The following is a 22,123-nucleotide window of genomic DNA, read 5'->3' on the forward strand; positions in this document are numbered from 1 at the left end:
GATCAAAGGATGGCAAATTGTTAAGAATCTAAGTCAAAATCTCTAAGCTGCCACCTGGCGGTGAATACAGTAATCAAATTTATGAAACGTCAACATGATATGATTTTCATTCGTGATGGAATTTTATTATCAACTTTGAAATTCCTATTGATTTAGTTATAATTAAACCATATTTTATAAATAAATACAAATAATTTAACAGTGATGTCATTACCGTGAAAATTTTAAACAATATGTAGTTTGTGAGTAATTATTCAATAAACGTATATCGAAAAGTCGTTGTTGTGAATGATAATTTACAAGAAATATTAGTAAAAATGTCTTTACCGGGCAATGGCATTTTTGTGGTGCAAGGCGAGATGGCCATGCTGGTCACCGCCATGCGACGGAGCACCCGCTGGGGCTCACATTCTTTTCCAAACGAGGAGTATGACGTGCTCATGAGAACCTTCCAAGACTTGAAAACTATCTTAAACCAAGTGGATGACTTGCGTCTCTTAGATCCTGCGACTTACTTAGGTCCTTTCCTAGAAGTGATCAGAAGTAAAGAGACTACTGGACCGGTGACTAGTCTAGCTCTATCTGCTATACATAAATTTCTATCATATGGTTTAATCGGTAAGAATAAACTTATATGTTTATTTTGAGTAGCAATATTAGCAATTTAAGAATTGTAAAACAAAATGTGTTAAGGTTTCCTGTTTTACAGATATGTATAAACAATGTACATTTTAATAATGCAATTATCACACAGGCAAAAACTTCACATATATAGAATTTTTTGTCAATTTATACTGCCTATAATATACACTGTTTATATTATTCTTATTAAATTGAATGTATTTTTCTTTATGTATATCACAGTAAAAATTATATTAAAAACAAATTTAAATTATATTTAAACTTTACAGAATTAAATTTCCTATTTAAATACTATTAGAGTGAGAACAGTCCAGTAATTACTTACATATTTTTAGACCCTACACATCCAAGTGTTCCTGCTACAGTGGAAGACATAGCAGATGCCGTAACTCATGCCCGTTTTGTTGGCACTGATCATTCTTCTGATGGTGTAGTTCTATTAAAAATATTACAAGTAAGTTTTGTGTAGGTTTAAATGCTAAACAATTTTCCCCACAAGTGATGGGTACTTTTAACTAACATTTCTTAGCTTCATCTTCAGAGAGAACCTAGTGTTAACATAATTCACTTTTATCACCGCTGCAGAGAAATTAAATAACTTATTCTCCTGAGTGGGAATCAAACTCACAAATATCATATTTGTTAGACTGTCACTCACGGTCCTACTGACTTGTTATTAATGTTACTAATTGTAATTTAATTTTAATATTAACATAATTGCATCAGTGCTTTTGATTTATCTTATTTTATCTTATCATTATTTGCTTTATAAATGTTCTGCTTTTAAGTAAATTTTAGTTGAAAAATGTATATATATACTTTTTTTAGCAGTTTAATATTAGATACTACTAACACTATACTAGAGCACAACAACAATTCCTCTGAACAACGATCCTTGACTCCTGGGACACCTGTATATATATATATGTTGGACATAGGCCTCTCCAATGGCACGCCCGCAGAGGACGAGGACAGGCTGATGATGATGATGATGATGATATATATATGTACTTTTTCTATGGTATCGTTTCAAAATTGTAGTATTTTTTTAGGTTCTTCGTACATTGATGCTGAGTCCTGAAGGTGCGATGTTGACTGATGAGAGTGTTTGTGAAATTATGCTCAGCTGCTTCAGGACATGCTTTGAAACAAGACTGACAGGTAAAAAATTTTTTATGATAAAACTCATTCTATAAATATAAACCATAATCTATATATATAAAAGGACTTGTCCTCACTGACTGAGATAAGACGCGCGCACAGCCGTAACCGCTGATAGTAGAAACGTGAAATTTGGACAAATGTTTACTTTCGTAATCTGGACATCCACTAAGAAGGGATTTTGAAAAATGTTAACCCTAAAGGGGTGAAATAAGGGTTCAAAGTTTGTATGGAAAAAAAATTAAATCGGCACCGATTTTTATAAAATTTTAAATTTAGATTTTTAAAAGTATTTAATTGAACACATGTTTCATGGTTTTCTAGAATTCACCTCCTAAGGATGCAAATATGGGGTTGAAAGTTTGTATGGAAAAATCTTCAAATCGCCACCGTTTTTATAAAATTTGAAATTTAGACTCTTAAAAATATTTCATTGAACACATGTTTCATGGTTTATTAGAATTCACCCCTAAATAAGCTAGCGAAGCTGCGCGCGTCCGCTAGTACTATATATATTTAATTACACAAGAGAAATAAATTTTACATTTTTAAATATATATATATTAAATATATATATTATTATTAAAATTGTAACATATATTTAAAATTACATATATTTATTATGATGATGAAATATTGTGAGTTTTAACTATAATTTTAATTACTTATCAGAATAGAATTTACTTTTCATAATGTATAAAAAATATTGTTTTAGAGCTCCTTCGCCGCAATGCTGAACAATGTCTAAGAGATATGACACAGCTGATCTTCATGAGACTGCCGCAGTTTCCACTGGAAGATAGTGCCACTAACTTCACCACTGTGGGTCTTTCTTTAAAAAGACGAGATAAGTCTGCAAAAAAGAAGGCTACAGCTAGCAGTAAGATTGTTAATTTAATACTTTTTAAAATTTATATTTAGTAAATGCAATTTCTTAGGATTGTTTTTTTCAATAATAATATGGTAAAATTGTAATAAACTAACCCGCAACTGTAAACGTGACAGGTTGTGGGTTCAATTCCCATTTAAAATTTTATTCATTGTATCATGCAAAATGAGTTATTTCAGAGTTACCTACCTTAAAATGTGCCTTGTGTCACAAATCTTAGTTATTTGAATTTGACCATGGAAACAAAACCTCGGTTAATAATTTATTAAACATGCGAAGTATAAATGAATCGAAAAGCTGAATAAACTAATTTAATATCGTGTTTTCCTCTATTCTCAAAAGATGGCGTTGTACGTATCTGAATCGCGCTATCATTGCGTTCAGTGTTTTCTAATAAATATGTGAATCTTATACAGGATGTTTAAAAAGGGTGCTCGCCGCTTGTATAGCGCGCGCGCTGTTGCGGGCGCGCGGGGTATGGTCATCAAGACATACCCAGCACGTTATTTTTGTGGAGGGAGGCTGTTGGTTACCCCTTATGTGCCGGCGCCTCCTGCAAGAATACACTTACAGTAGAAACTCGATTAACCGGACAAATTGTTGTCGTTAGTCATTCGGATAATCGAATGTATAATTTTGTGCAGATGCGTCAGAAAATTGTAATACGTAATTACGTATATTAAATTTTCAAAAGCAACAATCTTCAATCAACAAAAATCAACGTATATTAAGAAATTATTAACATTTTTCAATATAATATAATTTATACACATATAAATTACGTACGCATTTATTTACATATAAATTTACTTAGATTTAATTATAAAGGATGACTATCGCGGTTGATAGTCCGGATAATCGTGAATCCGTATAAATGAGGGCTGCATAATCGAGTTTCTACTGTAATTATATATTAGAAAATTATTCTAAACTCGTCGAACTCTATTTTTTATGGGATTTCCACTAAAAGATAAAGAAGTTTGTAGAACAGATATAGGCAATTTTTAATCCCGGAATTCCCGCGGGATCGGGATTTACACAGGGAAAACCTATAAACCCAAATTTATTAAGTGCATAACAGTATAGATAACTAGCTTCACGCTGTATCCCGCACACAGCAGGGTAGTAAAAGGGAATATAGTGTTAAGACACTGCATTCCCCATTTTCCACCGAACAATACCATAGCCGTGTAGATAACCATACAACACTAACTAATCAATTATAATTAATATAATACTAATATACACTTATATATAATTTAAGGCCGTCAAAATTAAAAGCATAGTAAAGTATAACATATATAGTATATTTTTATTTGTCTATAAATTTGAACATAAAATAAATAATGAATACTTTTATTTCACAAAAATTTAAATAATGACATAATATATATACAAGCATGGTTGGGTTCACTATAGGCAAATAACTATTAGTATGTTTCAATGTCAACAGACACAAGTACTTTGGAAAGGAAATCGTCAATCACCGAGCAACCTGTCGACAATGAAACGGAAGTGGAGAAGCCGAGTCCCGTGCAACAGCATAAGTTAGTATGAAAATAAATTTATTTTGTTTAGATAATTTGTTTTTTAATGTTTAGATAATATATTTTAAATTATATTAAAGTGACACCTATTGTGTTAATAATATTGATTTTGTGATTAATAATTTATTAATTTTGTGTATAATAATTTTAGAAAAAATGAGCGCGAGGGCCTTAATCTTTTAAGGCCCTCGTGACGCAGTACTTCACAGCGTTTGTCGTAAACGCGACGATTATAGGTTCAATTCTCACTAGAGAGAATGAATTATTATTTTCACGTTGAAATGATAAAGTGCAATGTTGAGTTCGGCCACTCCAAGTCTCGAATATTATACAAAAAGTGGAAAAGAAGTGTCTCAACACTAAGTTTACAAAATATTATGAAGATTAAAAAATATTATTTTACACTAAAATCCACATATTTTTTACAGCCAAGACAAAAACCTGTTAAACGAAGCGGAAATAACGATAGAACCTGTGGACTCCGTTAAGAGTCCAAAAAAACACACGCGCCACTCATCAATGGACCTGGCCAATGAAAATGCGTCCATTACCCAAATATTAGAAAAGTGTGTGAGTAATACTGAAACTGAATGTAGTGAGGAGGTGAAGAAGAGCGAGGAAGAAGAAGTACAGGTGGAAGGTTAGGAAGTATATTTTTTAATTATGGTTTGAGTGGTATGGTTTTTTTAGATTTTTTTATATGTTTGAATAGAGCAAAGAGAACATTTATAAAACAAACTATTTCTTGATGAATGAACTATATACCTGACCGCCCAAAATGAGGGTTGTTCTTAGCATGTACATACTGTTCATTTGTTTCCATGTAAGTGTTAAAGTTTGTTAATTGTAATTTACTATTAACTCTACATTTCAGAAGTAAAAGAAGAGGAGCCACAGGAAAAAGAAGAAATTCAAACAGAGAATGTAGAGAAATTAGAAGAATATGTGAATCATAGAGGAATAAGATTTACCCCGCAAGATGAGTCACTTAACTTACAGCCGTATGGACTTGTTTGTGTTCGAGAGTTGTTTAGGTTAGTTAGTGTCTAGTGACCAGATAAGATGGTTGTAGGTTCGATTCGAGCAAGTTGTGGAACATAACGTTAAAATATCAAAAGACAGTTTTTATTATTAATTTTTAACAATATTAGATCGTAATTTATGTACGTATTTTTTTTTACTTTTATAATATTCTCAAGATTAAAATATTTAGGTCACAAAAGTTTTATGTGCTGTTTTAGATAAAAATGATTTTCTAATATAAATTACAGGTAAACGAACTTCAGGATATTTTTTAGATTGTACATTATATTCTGTAATGCTGTCGCCGTTTGCTAATTTGGTTCCTTCTTAGAAATCATTCACTCCTCTTCTTATTACTACTTATACTAAAATTGTAACATTTTTTAAAATTCCAGATTCCTAATATCCCTCTGTAATCCATATGATAAACAGAACACAACGGAAATGGTTCAGCAGGGTCTTGCACTGATATCCACCGCCCTAGAAGTGGGCGCCGACCACATAGCACATAGACCGTCTTTGTTGTACTTGTTGAAAGATCCATTGTGTAGGAATTTACTTAGTGTGAGTTTTTAATATTTTTTAGTGTAGGTTTTTGTAACATAAGTATGTTAAAAGCAATATTTAAAAACGAATTTGGATTTATATTCGCTCCTCTTTGAATTATCAAGTTTTATTGAATTGTGTCGAATTTCTTATACTATTGTTTTAGTAAGTTTATTTTATTGGCATCTCTTTTATTGTAAATACAACTTTTTTGTAAAATTAAATTAATACAAATTAAACAAATATTCAATGTAATATTATTTTTTATTTCAACAGTTTAATATATATATATTTTATGTTTCAGTTACTAGACACAGAAAGAATACCAATATTCGCTCTCGATCTACAAATCTGGTTCCTACTCTTAGAAGCGCTCCGAGTCCACCTCAAATACCAAATGGAGGCGTTCTTCAAGAAAATCATAGAATTAGTATCCGCCGACACTACTAAATCAATTTACGAATTAAAAGAAATACATCATATCGCATTAGAAAATTTAGCTCAAATATTCAGAATACCAGGCTTATGTACTGAGTTATATTTAAATTTCGATTGTGATATATATTGTACCAATGTTTTCGAGGAATTAGCTAAGTTATTATCGAAAAATGTTGTTTCGTCAACAGCTTACAACATACATACAATGTCGTTAGAAGCCATATTGACTATAATAGAGGCGATAGAGGTGGGCACAATGCAGAAAGAAATAGAAATAGTAGAAAATAATGAGAGAGAGAGAGAAATAGAGCCTCGTCACGTTACTTTAGAGCTAGGTGGTATGGATGATGTATCGGTGGTCAGTGACCACGTGACACACGATATTAGTCAGTACTTTAGTGGTGGTAGAATGAGTAGATTGAAAGTGTCTACGGATTTGCCGTCTGAAGCTGAATTGGACCATGTTAGGGATATGAAAAAGGTTATTATTGCTGGTTTTTTTGGGTTATTCATTGGGACTTTAAGGTTGGGCTTAAATATTAAAGTTTTTGACAATTGAGTTGTTAATAGTTATTTTTTGCTTGGAGAAACACAAAATAATATGACATCGTTATTGGTTAATTTAAATAAAATTGCATGCTCTATTTTTTGTACGCTTAGTATCTACTTCCAGTACACTAAATGTTGTGTCCCAAACCTAAGACAAACTTGCACTAAAACTCTTCCATTTATTTTTTTTTAATACATATTTTGTTTACAGTGGGTAACTCAAGGAACAGAATTATTTAATCAAAAACCCGAACGCGGTATAGAGTTTTTAATGGAGCACGGTGTGTTCACAACCCCGCTCGACCCACACCAAGTGGCCATGTTTTTAAGAGAGAACCCCGATTTAGATAAGAAACAGATTGGTATGTATCATATATTGCTTTATTTGTTGTTCCGTTTTTTTTGTATATAAATGTTTCTGAAATTTGTCACACACATTCTGTGACAAATTTTCAGGGCACTCAAGTAATGATGCAATACTAGTGTAAAAAAATATCAAACATATAATTGTTAAGAGCTTTTATATTTCATTCTTAGTAATGGTATCTATCAGTATTTGTCGTATTTTCAGGCTTCTACTTTTTAATTAATTTATTTTTTATTCAATATAGAAAAGAAATTATATTGTTTTAAGAAAAAATAAACAACATTTTTAAAATCCCCAGGTGAATACATCTGTAAACGTTCATCTCGAGACGAGGACTCTGGCCCCAGCATCCTCACAGCGTTCGCGTGCTCCTTCGACTATACAGGCCTTCGCCTTGACATAGCACTCCGCCACTACCTCGAGACATTCAGGCTGCCCGGCGAGGCCCCCCTTATATCGCTCGTCATGGAGAAGTTCGCGGAGAGATGGCATGTTAGTAATAACAATAATACACACACACAAAACCTTTACCCAACCATATCTGAAACATTCTGTGTTAAATTGTTGTATTGTTGTAAAGGTAATTGATCTCAAGGCCTAATTTCGTTGAAAAATATTTTAAATTGAAATTTATTTGATTTTTTTAATAAGTAAATCGACAATAACTATTAACAAAATTGAAATTCCATTCATATAAAATTTAATCCAGAGCACAAACGGCGAGCCGTTCGCGAACACGGATGCTGCGTTCCGCCTCGCGTACGCCGTCATCATGCTCAACGTGGACCAACACAACAATAATGCTAAGAAAATGAACCCGCCCATGACTGTTGAAGACTTTGTGAGGAATCTGCGAGGCTGTAATGGTTCTGACGACTTTGAACAACCCATGTTGGAATTTATTTATCATGCTATTAAGTGAGTGGTTTAATATTTTGTTTTATTTTTTAATTAAGGGTATGTATGTATATATGCCTATTTCTTTAGTATAGCTTATAATTCAAACAACTAGAATGATTGACATCTTTCGTCAGAATAGTACTGATAGCGACATAGGTTATATAATTTCCAATAGTACCCGCAATTAAAAATTAAACTGGCGACATTTTTTTTCTAATAATGTACTAATTAAAGAGCCAATATTCACGATTCTACCCAGAAACGAGGAAATGGTAATGCCAGCGGAGCGCGTGGGTCCACTGCGTGACGCGTACCTATGGCGCGCCCTGCAGCGGCGCGCGCGTACCGCCGCGTACCGCGCCGCGCCGCCCCGCCCGCACGCGCTACACGCGCGCCTGCTGCCGCCCGCCGCGCCGCCTGCACTGGCCGCGCTGTCTGCCGCCTTTGAGAGGTATCTTTATTCTAAAGAGGTATTTCTATTTCGAATTTTCATCTTAAGACACTTCACTACACTTTTTTTGTGTTCTTAACAGCTAAAAAATTAAAATAATTAATTTTCCAATCTTAATTATAGTATGTTGAATGGATTTTTAAATATTGTATACGGAATATTATATACTAACTTATATAAATAGGTCACAACCGCCCGCCCTAGCCGTTCTATCCGCGTACCCGCCCACCGCTCAGGGTGAGGACTGCGCGCTGGCACTGGCTGGCCTGGAGCGCTGCGCGGCGCTGGCGGCGCGCTTGGCGCCACACACGCTCACGCTTGACACGCTCCTGCTGACGCTGTGCAAGTTTACTGGGCTGTTGACGCAGAATTACAGCTCTTATATTGCGATTGGTATGTTTTTTAAGTTTAAAATTTTTCTTTGGTGGGTCTTTTAGGCTCTTTTTTTAGTTTTTGCGGTACTAGATAATGTGATCTCTTGAACGTTGATATGATGTTGGTTTTTTTTATTTTCGTCTATTTGATTAATATTATTTATTTAAGGAACTTTGTTGAAATTAGGACTTAAGAATATTTTATTTCTTAATTAAAATAAACATTTTTATATAATGCCCTTATTACGATGCCTCGATCGTATCATTTAATGATGTGATTATTATTTTTAAGTAAATTAATGAAGTAATATTTTGTAAATAGGATAAAATAAGACATTGTAATGTCCACAATCTATATACTATATACCTGTTTTTTTTTTCGGTTTAACAGGGGTATCTTTAGGACAATCAACCAAAGCACAATTGGCCCTCCGGCGTGCGTGTGCTGTGGCGGCGCGACACGCGGATTACATTCGGGACGCTTGGAGACATCTTCTGGAGATACTTACTGCGTTGTTTGTTGGACGACTACTACCTAAGGTAGTAGAGGCTAAAAAAAGTATTTAAAAAAAGAACAATCTAATATGACACTATAAGTTAACTATAAGTTAAATATTTCAATATTTTGCCATACTTTAAAAATATTTAATTTCGTGTTACAGTGTCTCATAGAAGCGGAAGATTATTTAGCACCCGAAGGCAAAGTGTCGCTTATCCGCGAAGTGGCAAGAGGATCGGATAGCGGGTTGCTTTCCAGCATATACTCTTATATAGCATTGGGAGAGAGTTGTAAGTATATTTCCTTAATTATTGTTTTTTGTACTGTGGCATTTTAGTACTTTAATCAATAAATGGTTAATTTATTTTTAATCAGCTCCACGCTACGAACTTCGATGAAATAGCCCATTTCCGGTCTGCATTATCTGCTCTAATTGCTAACAAATGCTTTGACTCAATGCCGCATTTTATCTACCAGAGCGATAATATTAACATAATAAATTCCCCCGAGTGGGGGAAACAAAACCCGGGAACCTTTGGCTACCCTAAGATGTGTAGGATACACTCTGTATTATACACATATTAGAGTAGTAAAGCTAAACAAACATATTATAAAACAATTTGTAACTCGTATTTTTTATTATATTATAACATTTTCACAGCCATCCGAGCACCGACACCGCACGAGAGAGCACTAATAGACACAGCCATAGAATGTGTCGCACAATGTAATTTCCCCGGACTGCTCATTAGTGAGACCAAGTTCTTGCAACTAGAGAGTTTACAGGTGTTTATTTGTTTTTGTTTATATTTTACATAGAAATAAAAGTATTTTTTTCGAAATATGTGATAATCAATGTTAACTCTTTGGTTATTTTATAGGTTATAGAGATTCTTAGAAAGATCCCTCCTTTCAAGAAAAGGATAAAATTTTTAAGTATAATTTTTTTCTTCTCTTTAAAAAGTTGATTAATTATTCTACAGGAATAGGTATTATTTTTTCATTACAGCGTTTTAATATACAAATTTTATGAAAATATATTTTTAATATACACTTTTAATAGAAGAAACAGAAAATAAACAAAAAAAACTTCTTGGCTAGTAGATTAAAGTACAATATATTAAAATTCTTTAACATATTAATAAGAACGAACGAAGAAAAGTAAAAAAAGGTCTAGGCTCGTGAGGGATTTGAACCCCCGACCGCCACTACTAACAGATCAGATGGGTGCTCTAACCGCTGAGCTAACGAGCCGTTGTGGTAATAGACTCAAATTTGCCATGTATATTTTCCGATATGACGTCATCAATACAATAATGGCAATGTCGTCTTTTTAGTACTAACTGACAACCTAAACGTGGCTTCGCCCGCTTAAACGTGTTGTTATATTTTGAATTATAAAAAATCTTTACATAAATTGTGGCCTTTGTTATTCTGATGCATGTATAAGCTGTATTATTGTACAGTTTCATCTAAATCTGTTCAGTAGTTTTTGGTTGAAAGTGGAACAAACTTTGACATTTATAATATTTTATGGTATATATATATTTAATAATTTAAAATTATAGTGATAAACTTTTAGAGAAAAAGTAATCAAATTCTAGGTTGTTTTTTAACTGCATATATGACACATTCATACCAGGGATGGTAAAGGAAACCTTACGTTAAGACTTCGTCCCCCGCTTTTCGAGATATTGCGTTTTTAGCTGCGAATCTCAACGCCGTGTCATGTCTTCTTTCCCACCAGAAAATTGAAAATAATAATTCCTCCAAACCAGAATCAAAAACAGGACCAACGCGTTAACATTTTTAAATTATCATGTTGACTCTAGAAGCTATTAGTAATTTTTGGTTGTATTTTTTTTTGTAATATAATTTATTGTTCTTGTTAATACAAACATAAAATTGAACAAATTACAGGAGTTAATTCGCGCAATGGTAGCGGCTGGTGCTCCACCGGATGCGGAGAGCTTACAAATGAATCCACAATTAGAAGATATTACTGTATTTTTTTTGGAGTTGTTGGTGCAGACACTTGTACAGAATCGGTAATTTTTTTTAAATAGTAATAATAATAATGATTTTTTCTTGATTTTACAAAATCGTTGATTTAAAATCGATATTGGATAACAATTACAAAAAATTTTACTTAAGAATATTTTTTAAGATAAATATTTTAACTTTGTATAACTTGTTAGTGTTAGTTTTGTTAAGTAGAAATTATACTAGTATCAAAATCGTGCGACATTAGGTGCTCTTAAAATATAATATTTTCAAATGAAAATATTAAACTAAACTCATTTTGATCCTAGTTATCTTTATAATAACATTACTTTACTGTCAATAAATTTATACAGGGTGGAATTGTCAGCACCACTTTAAATGAAACCACAGTTTTAACAACTCTATAAAAGCCTGTATAACAGGGATAGGTTGGGCTACGTATTCAGTTTCTCATTCTTCGCCGATTTTTCCGACACATTGCATGTTAAGTAGCGGAACTCCACATCTTTGTCTTGTTACTTGGGTGAGGAAATCAAAATATTAAATAATTCATCACTCTGAGTAGGAATCGAACTTACAACTGTTGCGCCGCTGTACCACTGTGCCATGGCGGTCTCTAATATAATGTATAAAACATTTAATACTTCAGAGACCGAGCAATGTCACTATGGGACACCGCAGGTCCTCACACAGAAGCTGTAGTCCGATGGGCAGGTACCCGAGGGGGGAGTGCCAACAGTGGAGGGGGAGGAGGGAGCTGGGCCTTGTCGCGGTCTTTGACGGCGCTACTGCGCTTAGCCGCACGGCTGATGAGATGCGAGGCGTGTGCGCCGCCGCTGCTGGCGCATTTGACTCTGTTGTATAGACTGCCGTACAGATTGTTCTATCAGCAGGCGGATGTGGTAAGTGTATGTGTGTTTATGTGTGTGTGCAAGAATAGTAAGAATTTGTTGGGATCTTGGAGAAATCATTGACAGTTTTACTGCGTTAAGCTACGCTTGGATGACAGTACACCTGGCTCCCCCATTCTTATGTTCACGGTTGTATACTGTTCTGTTAGCAAGTTTAATTGTTATGTTTGTATACATAATTATGTATATGCATGGTGTAGTGATTATGTTATTTAATAGATTTATAGTAATACTAGTGGACCCGGACGCGGCTACGCCTGCTTCAACTATAAGAATATTTATTATTAAAAGTAACTAAAGGATAGGTATTCTTAATATTAGAAAAAGTACCTAAAGTTTTCCGTGCGTGCGTACATAGCTATCGACTCTACGAAATAACTAAACATTTCTCTCTATTAAGTAGGATAATTTTAGCGGGCAATATCAAATAAAATAAGAAGAGAACCAAAGTGTACCTTAAATTAATTATAAACAGCAAATAAAGTTCGAAAATGTATGAAAATTTATAAAATCGTCAACGTCATCTGCCCGTTCGCGTCGGTCATACTGGGCCGCCCGCTAGGTGGCTAGGTCATTTGGAATCAGTGACATCTCCTTAATTATTTATTAGTATGTTATACAGTAAACTATAATTTCAATCTAGATAAAATGCTAAAAGTGACTATTATATTTATTTTCATAAGGATGAATATCAAAACGTCGCGGTAGCGGTCGCGTAGCAACGACGGTTGTTATTAACATGGCAGAATAAATTGCATGTCAAATTAGAATGTACTTTAAAATATATTAGTATATATGTGTAATGTAATGTTATATAGCTTATAGCACTTCTGAAGAATGCAGCTTTCATACAAAACAAAAACAATGAAAATCGGACCAGTAGATCCAGAGATCTTAGCGTTCAAACAAACAAACAAACAAACAAACAAACAAACAAACAAACTCTTCCGCTTTATTATATTAGTATAGATTTCTTTTGTGACTGTTCAAATACTGTCTGCAACAAAAATCACTATTTTTAATAAAATTTTGTGATCTAGTAAAAAATACATTTAAGATAATAAGCAATACATGCGAACATAAAGAAATTATAATTGAAGACTCCCTTCCAGATATCGTGTGGGCTGTACGAGTTAGTGAAGACATCGGCGCAGAACGTGCACAGCGCGCAGGAGTGGGGCGTGCTGCTGGCGCTGCTGGCGGCAGCGGGCGCGGGTGCGTGGCCCCGTACGCCGCCGCACTCCGCTTCACACCATTATAACACTGGTGTGGAGCTTTATGCCTTTTTTATATATGGCATTGTAGACGTAGAAAGGAGGACGTTATTTAAGGACTTTTTTTTAATATGGCATGAACGCCGATTTTGAAAAATTTAGAAAACACAACACTGCATTTGTTTTTCAAATTAAACATAATAATTCATCAGAGGTCTGCATAAGGAATCTAGTGTTATGGCACAGAATTTCCTATTTTTGCAACTTTGCCGAAATTTATATTTTAGAATAGGGAAGTTAAAATAGGTTTGATATAATCGTTTCCCAGACTAAACTCTTTTCAGACTTTTTGTTTATATATGCCAGGTTCAAGTCGGTCTGAAGGTTCAGAAGATGAAAGTGAAAGACAACCCACCAGCATTTCGTCAGAGAGCGAGCTCTCACACTCCCCGCAAACACAGGGTTGGATACTTGTAAGTTGATATTGAATAATAAAGTCTACAATTCTTTGGAGTATTAAAAAAATAAAATAAATGTTATAATAAAAAAAATATACCGAGTGATAGCCACTGCGCTCCTTTTATAAAATATAGAGTAAAACATTTCAAACCAGTACCTCAAAAAAAAATAATCAAGATTCGTCAACAGTTTAGACGTAGAATTATTATTTTAATTTAATGATTTTTATATACATATATTGCTACGTGTGAGGCAGTAATGAATATTTTAATGAATAGGCCAATGACGTAAACTTCTACTACCACAAAAATACTACTAAACGTTGCCGATCTGCCACTTTTCAATCAAAAAAACATACCCGAACCAGAAAGGAATATCTCTCTTTTTATTATTTTTATGGAAAAGACAAGAAAAACCATCGTACGGGTCATCTGATGGTAATTGTTCATCGCCGCCCATGACCCCGTGTAACACCAGACTGCCGCACAATTACCTTTATTTTGTAATAAAATTTCGTTCGTCTGCGACATTGCCACTTTGACAGGTTATTGTCTGTCGTCATGACGTCATGACGTCATTCTTAACAATTGGAGTTTATATAATATTTTACGAAGATAATTTTATTATTTATTTTGTTTGAAAATATTTTTTTAAACTTTTTGGCAAAATCTAGCTTTTATTTAAAGTGGTCACGATAAAGACACCTTGTACATTTTTTGTAATAATTTTATTCACCACAGGTAAAGAACAACACTAGTCCAAACCAAACGGAAGCCAACACAACTCTCTCGTCCCTCGAGGCGGAGCTGTCCCAAGTGTCGCTGCGTGCGCACCGCGCGAGTGCCCTGGCTCGCTGCGCGGAAGCGCTGGCGCTGGTGATCCGCGACGTAGCGCACGTGACGCCTCACTCGTGCCGCGCCGCCGTGCGCGCCGTGCGCCTGCTCGCCGCCGCCACGCTGCACGCCGGTCAGTCACCCACGACCACGCCCTCCGCTTATTACTAGTGCCTGTACTAGTGTGAGGAGTGAGGAGCAATACCTGGGACTGGCAACACTAATGAAATCCTGATTAATGGTCACCTTGCCTCTGCAAGCTCCTCTATTTGCGTACAATTATACAAAAAAGTCCTCGAAATCTGCTAAATGCGGCGCAATGTTCGTCGTTCGTTTGTTTCCGTAATAAAATATAATTAAATAAATAAATAAATGCACGCAATTCGGTGGAAAATGAAGAACGAAGTCTCTTTACACTAGGCTCTCAGATTCTCACTTTCTACTATGGAATACAGCATGAAGCTAAAACAAATAAGGCTGGACATCATAATGATGATTATGTATATATATCTATATACATTCCAGGTAAAACCAACAAAACAGACGACGACAGATCTCGCAGTCGCCGCCGGCGAAGTGACTCCAGCGATGACGAAGACGCCCTCGATCACTACCACATGGTCAGCATTCAGGTATTGCTTCGCGTGGTATTTAAAACTGCTTACAATTATAGTACGGTCGACAAGTCGTAGCTGCCCTAAAGCTAGGAAAGATAATAATCGAAGTAGGAAAAAAATTTAGACTTAAATTTGCGCCGCTATTGACAGCTAACTTCAGGGCAGTCACGTCATCGGCTGTACTGTACACACGTGCACACCTTTTAATTAAACAAATTAAGTTTGAATCAAATTTTGTTCAAAATTAATTGTTAAGATTAAAGATGCAAGAAATAAAAGGCTTTTTATTTTATTTATTTATTACCTATCTATAAATAGGTACTAAAATAAAATTAAAAGTTTTATAGCGAATTTTGCCAAAATATTTATTTTAGGTAGCTTACCTGAAGCGTTAAAAATAACTGCTAACTAGCATATTAAAAGTAAAACATAGAGATAGCATATTACAGCTATAAAATTAATTGCTATTAAAATTTTATATATTTAATGAACTTGTTTTACTAAATCATAGAGACACTGTTAGTCAACTTCTATTGATTTATAATAAAATTAATATGTATTGTATACTATTATTATACTCATATAAGCACTATGCAATTAGCTAGCTTTGCTGTATCACAAATATTTAATCAAATTGTATTACTTTTGTATTTATTTTAATTAATTTTCTAAGATTTAACTATTATACAAATGTGTTTTTTATTTCAGCTACTAGACCTAATGCATACGCTACACAGTCGCACTGCGCAGATATTTAAATGGTGGAGAGACGAAGCGGATCAGGGACAAGGTGATTTATTTACACTATAATAGAGAAAATAGAAAACTTTCCGAATTTATACAAACAAATAACAATATGAGGCCAGCTTTAGCGCACTGACTACAAACGCAACACTTTGCAAGTTCTAATCCCACTTAAGGAAATGAAATATTTAATATTTTCCGCTACTCTACACGCAATGCCTCCAGAATTCAGCGGAAAATGGGGAACGGAAGTTATTGTCTTAGCACTAGGTTCCCTCTGCCTACCCTGCTATGTGCCGGACACAGTGTGCAGTTAAATGAAATAAGAATATAATTTAAAATGAATGTTTAATTCAATGACACATAACTTACTGAAATAAATTAAAAGCAATAAGTATATTATGCTTTCCTTTTTTTTTATCTTGGTAGTTATTACTAAATGTTTAATTTAATTATTTTTCATATAAACAGCTGAAGAATATGATTTGTGGGAAGTGGCTTGGAAGCCATTATTACAAGGAATTGCAGAATTCTGTACTGACAGGCGGAAGCAGGTAATTTTTAAAATTTATAAAATATACTATAGTGTGACGCCAGTCGTGGCGCAGGGGCACAAAGTGTAACTGTAACGCGACTGGTTGTGGGTTCGATCTCCACTCGAGAATCCTCAATTGCCAAATAACATATTTATTTAAATTCTTCGCTCTGGTATCGATGCCTAGGTTCTACCATTCAACACGCAATGCTTCCAGAATTCGGTGGAAAGTGGGGGCGAAGTTTCTTCATACTAGAATTTCTCGGCCCATCCTGCTACATACAGGATACAGCGGGAAGCGGGAAACTTTAATGTAACTATCACTGTCACAGGTAGCAAACAGCGCCATAGCGTACCTCCAGCGGGCTTTGCTGGCGCCGGCGCTGGCGGCGCTGGGCGGCGCAGGTTGGGAGGCGTGCTTCCACCATGTCCTGCTGCCGCTGCTGGACGCGCCCCCGCGGCGCCCCGACGCCGCCGCGCGCGCCGACACCGTCATGTGCAAGGTACGACGACCCCGCGCAGATGCAGCGGTGATGGTTATATAATTTCTACCTTTAAAGACACAAAGTCCTGAAAAAATTGTTGTTCCCATTTCTACGAAAATTTATTAACCCTTAACGGAGTATAATGCTACTTTTCTTTGTGTTTATACAATTATATGTATCATATTAACAACTAATATTTCTATAATATTTTTTCACACTATCTATCCAGGTGTTTCTCCAACACCTCTCGGCACTAAGCGGTCGTCCATCGTTCGCATCCCTGTGGTGCAGAGTAGTGCGTGTCCAAAGAGCCCTGCTCGCGGCGCCGGCGGAGCCCTTGAGGGAAGCAGCGTTGGAGTCACTCAAGAATATGTTGCTTGTTATGCATTCTGTTAAGGTATGTTAGTGTTTGTATTTACACATAAAATCAAAGTCAAAGACTTTTATTCAAAGTAAGAAGTTTCATGGTTTAGTTTTTGAACTTCAAATTTACTACCAGTTCAATAAAGTTCATGCCTCAGACTGAGACGAACCAGGCTACAAAATTTATATTTCAAATCAAATTTATACAAATACACATTTCATTATTTGTGACATACCTTTGCAATAGACTGGAGCGAGCATTTCATCCCCAAGGCGTGTTGTCATTTATTTGGTAATAACGACGATAACGACGTACAAATATGATAAATATATTTTAAAAGGATTGTGCTTAAAAAATAAAATAATAAATTATTCGTCTTAATAATACGGTAATATACTATATAAATACAACGATAATAAAGTATATATATTTTATTTCATGATTTTTTTGTTTCCTTTGTTTTTAAACTATATAAATTATATATACGGTGTGTTCAAATCCTATCCACATTTCCTCGTATAAAAAATCGAAAGTTAAGATTGTTCATATTTACAATTTGTTGATATATTCCAGATATTCAGTAACGGAGATGGTTACAATGAACTGTGGTACATCACATGGGACATTATAAGCGAATTTCTACCAAATTTAAAAGAAGAACTGTTCCCTGACGGTATTTACTTTTTCTATTAACTAAAATAGTTCTTTCTAAATGTTCATGTAAAGAATATATGATTACCTTCAAAAGTTATAATTTGAATAATTTGAGTATCTATATATATATTTTAACAAAATATTTGAAATTATTTTTTTTTATTTATAATTTTCTTAACAAAATCCGTACTTAAAAAACCTTTCCGTTGTTTGATATGTAAACAATATTTCTGTTATTTACAGCAAATGACAACATGAAACACTCTACACAATCCCTTCCCACTCAAGTACCAAATATACCACTTATTCCCATTGTACCAGTCAGTAGTACCAACATACCAAACATACAAACACAACAACAAAAACAACAACCAACACAACAATCGCCAACAAACGCCCCAACTAAGCTTAATCCCATACAATCTCCTAACATATTAGTCGGGTCCAACAGTTTGACCCAATCACCCAACATGTTGGTCCAATCGCCGAATATATTGGTCCAATCGCCGAACATGTTTGTGGGCCAGTCGGCCAACATGTTGGTGAACCAACCGCCAATAGTGCGCCCGGTAGCGGTGAGTGGAATGGTGCCAATACGAAATTCGCTTTATGATCAAAGTGGATTGACGTCTTCTGTGCTCTTGCAGCCTTTGAATGAGGTGAGGATGTTGTATGATATATTTGATATGTTATTATTTAATGTGTTTTTTTATTTCACGCTGCATCCCGCTGTAGGATAGGCAGAGGGATCCTAGTGTAAATACATTACTTCATCTAATTTTTAACATTGCGTGTTGAGTACCTTGACTCAAAACGGCGCTTTATCTTGTAACCAGTGTAAAGAAATTAAAGTAATTAATTAATTTTTGTGAATGTGAATGTAGTCCACAACCCACCCTATGCCACAGCGTCACGAGGCATTCGCATATTGATTAATTTTTAGAATGAAATTATGACAGTTGATTTTATTATATATGGTGTTTTGAATGTATTTAAACATAAAGTTAGCTTTGCTTAATACTTTGCCACATAATAAAAACTACTATGATTGACAATTTTTTTAGTTATATACAATTGTTTTAGTTTGTTTTTCAGTGTCAGTTTTAGTTTATTTTTGGAATTTCACATTGGAAACATGGAAATAATTCCCTAACATTTTGCACCAATGAAATAAAATAGTGAATTGAACAATACAATTGATGAATTTAATTTATAGTAATTTTTTTATGGTACATGTCTTAAATATATTTAAAAATATGTTTTCATTACATTAATGCAGATGATATCGACACCGATCGGCATTTCCATACAAAGTCAGCCACCGACAATCTACCGTGAGAAAACAAACGAAGAACCCCCTAACGATCCACCTATTTCACCAGAAATTACTGATCAAACAGACTTATACAACGAATACATAACCAACCCGTACAATGATATAAAACAAATATCAGAAAAAGACGCGACTCTATACGATCCTGAAGAACAGAAGGTTCTAGAAGTTTCACCAGAAACAAGACTTTTACCCCAAAAATCGTTAAGTGCAAATGTGACACCTATGCACACGCATAAACAAGCTCAATTTGGTTCAACAGATAATGTAAATGTTAAAGATTCAAGTATATTCAACTTCTCGAGTTATTTTGGTACAGTGAGTGAGAAAGGAGTGACAGATTTTGATGCGCTTATGTCTACTCAAGAAGGATAGCAAGATGACGCCAATATAGGTACTTGGTTGTAATTTATTTTATGAAACATTAAATATTTTATATGAGACGTTTTAATTATTCGATGTTGTTTTTTGTACAAAATAAAGTGAGATTAGCCGATTCTTTTTTCTTTCTTTATTGAAATTAATTACAATTTAATTACGGCCTTTGGGTCAATTTTAATGAGAATCTAAAAAAAAGTTTGTTAATATCGATATAGTTTCAGATAACTTGATTTATAATATTTTAAAAATTATGAATTATATAATATTTTAAAATAATATTTTTAAAATGTGAATTGAAATCACTCAGGTCAGATTTTCTTATATGTAATAATTAGAAAATATATATTTTTATTATACATCCATAATTTATATCCAGTCCACGTCCGTGTCAAAATCTAGATAAATTCTACGGCCTAGGAGCGATAGCGTAACGCGAGCGTTGACACTTGCGCTTCAAGGAAACTACTGATTTGAGATACCTTTGTTTTTTTTTTATTTTCCTTATATGGATTTTTATTTTAAAATTTAAGTATTTTTACTTTTTTTTATATGCTAATATGCGTTCTTTTGACACTGTTGTGGTGTAGTTGATACGTGACAGATAAGACGACGGTGTTTTTGTATAGATTCTTTTTATAGCTTTTTATTATTAATTTTTAGCTTTTTGCTGTATCCCGCACATAATAGGCAGAACCTTAACTCATTAAGGCAGTTCCAGTGAATGTGAGGAGGTCTGGAGGCATTGCGTATTGGGTGGTGGAACTGAAAGCCCCGCCTTGCCTCGCTTACGGAGCGTGAAATTGAAAATATAAAAAAAAATATTACCTCGAACCTGCAATCTGTCGATTTGCTCCTGTGCAAAGCACATATTATTGCGCCCCTGTGTCATACCAGACCTCTTAACGTTTAAATTTCATAATACAAATTGGTTTATTTGTTAATATGCTTTACGGGAGGGAAACTTTATATTTATATACATATTCATATGAGTTATAGAAAAAATATATTTACTATGTTCGGATAAAATAATTATAAAAAACTTTAAACATTAACCCAAAGGTCCTAATTAACATGGGCTTAAAAACCCTATAGATTTTTTTATCATATTCAAATTATTAATATAGATGTTGGCCTAACATGTGTAGATAATGTAGTCAGTAGTTTTGGTCAATTTTGTATAGAATATGTTTCACATAGACCGCTTTTTTTTAAATAAAATAATATGTTAAAATTCTAAAATTAAATGAAAATGGAAAACGGAGAAAATCCTTAAGTCTTCTGCCTACTCCAAAAGATGGAGGACGTATGTGAATAATAATCAAAACATCCCTAGTATTTTATTAGATTTATAATAAAAAAAACTTATGAATTTATGTATGTAACTTTAGTTCTAATTTTTAAAATTTTATTTTCTTTAATTTATTTGTGTTGATCGAAAATTTTAATTCAATATTCACTTTTAATATATTTCTTGTAAACTCACAAAAATACAGATTATTGAGGTAATGTCGGAAATAAAAGAAGCGAGTTATCAACAAAATTTGTTAACATACTATTTATTTTGTCAGTAAAGTATAGAAGAATTTTTTTTCAATTGATTTTATTTATTGAATATCATTATTTAAGATGTATGTTTATTTTATTTATCTAGTAATTTCTACATTCCACACCTTTTTATTTTAAATCCTATTAAATTAATTCGTATACAGACTAAAAAAAATATTTTTGGAATAAATCAGAAGATATCGTCTCCAGGGTGTACATTGGGCGGGAAATTGTAAATTATGTAATTATATTGTTTGTTTTGTATAGAAAGTTATATGTATATTAATTATCAGTGTAATACTTAGATGTACTAATTAAATGTGCTTATCCGTTACTATGTGACTTTTATTTAAAAAAAATAATTTTACGTTTTTGCCGCATAGTAGTGTAGACAGAGGGAGCCTATGTATGACATTCCATTTCTCATTTGATGTCTAGTTTTCATGATATTGGAAGTTGCAACTCAACGCAAGAGCAAGAAATATATATATCTTTCTCGGAGTAGGAATCGAACCCACAACCGCTGTGCTTACAGTCAGACACTGCTCCTCTGCACTACGTCGCCTTTATTTAATCTTCTTTTTATAACTATTTCATTAACATTTCTATAAAATCGGTATATATTTTTTATTTTAGTTAAGTTAGAGTCAATAAATTT

The 22,123-nt window shown here is 33.9% G+C and overlaps 1 protein-coding gene and 1 non-coding gene across 3 annotated transcripts; both read left to right on the forward strand.

The window, feature by feature from the left end:
* Window positions 1–96: 96 nt before the first annotated feature.
* garz (Sec7 domain-containing protein garz) lies at window positions 97–21,799 on the forward strand. Of its 2 annotated transcripts, none has more exons than XM_085185907.1 (30): window positions 97–618; window positions 978–1,096; window positions 1,695–1,803; window positions 2,519–2,683; window positions 4,146–4,239; window positions 4,668–4,879; window positions 5,114–5,273; window positions 5,658–5,826; window positions 6,113–6,727; window positions 7,007–7,157; window positions 7,461–7,654; window positions 7,872–8,080; window positions 8,322–8,513; window positions 8,698–8,906; window positions 9,279–9,427; window positions 9,550–9,676; window positions 10,048–10,172; window positions 11,307–11,434; window positions 12,040–12,292; window positions 13,414–13,567; window positions 13,882–13,988; window positions 14,715–14,940; window positions 15,333–15,439; window positions 16,133–16,214; window positions 16,640–16,722; window positions 17,036–17,206; window positions 17,418–17,585; window positions 18,126–18,225; window positions 18,450–18,865; window positions 19,486–21,799. In XM_085185907.1, exons 1-30 carry the CDS (start codon window positions 318–320, stop codon window positions 19,912–19,914), a joined length of 5,724 nt encoding a protein of 1,907 aa, XP_085042033.1. In that variant the 5' UTR covers window positions 97–317; the 3' UTR covers window positions 19,915–21,799. The 2 variants fall into 2 exon arrangements, with proteins under 2 accessions (XP_085042033.1, XP_085042035.1); XM_085185909.1 differs by having other exon boundaries at window positions 15,333–15,427.
* LOC146538802 (U11 spliceosomal RNA) lies at window positions 3,116–3,246 on the forward strand. The gene has a single exon (XR_014878028.1). It is a non-coding gene; the product is annotated as a U11 spliceosomal RNA (small nuclear RNA).
* Window positions 21,800–22,123: the final 324 nt, after the last annotated feature.

Source organism: Heliconius melpomene, chromosome 5 (genome assembly GCF_056956725.1).
Source record: "Heliconius melpomene rosina isolate 202511_hmr_F chromosome 5, ASM5695672v1, whole genome shotgun sequence".
NCBI lineage: Eukaryota > Metazoa > Arthropoda > Insecta > Lepidoptera > Nymphalidae > Heliconius > Heliconius melpomene.

What these genes read in the sequence shown, in the direction of transcription:
- garz (XM_085185907.1), top strand. Translation starts at nt 318, where the DNA reads ATGTCTTTACCGGGCAATGGCATTTTTGTGGTGCAAGGCGAGATGGCC. An exon ending in TTTAGATAAGAAACAGATTG is followed by an intron (nt 7,158 to 7,460) that starts GTATGTATCATA and finishes TAAAATCCCCAG; the next exon opens with GTGAATACATCTGTAAACGT. An exon ending in TCTTGCAGCCTTTGAATGAG is followed by an intron (nt 18,866 to 19,485) that starts GTGAGGATGTTG and finishes ACATTAATGCAG; the next exon opens with ATGATATCGACACCGATCGG.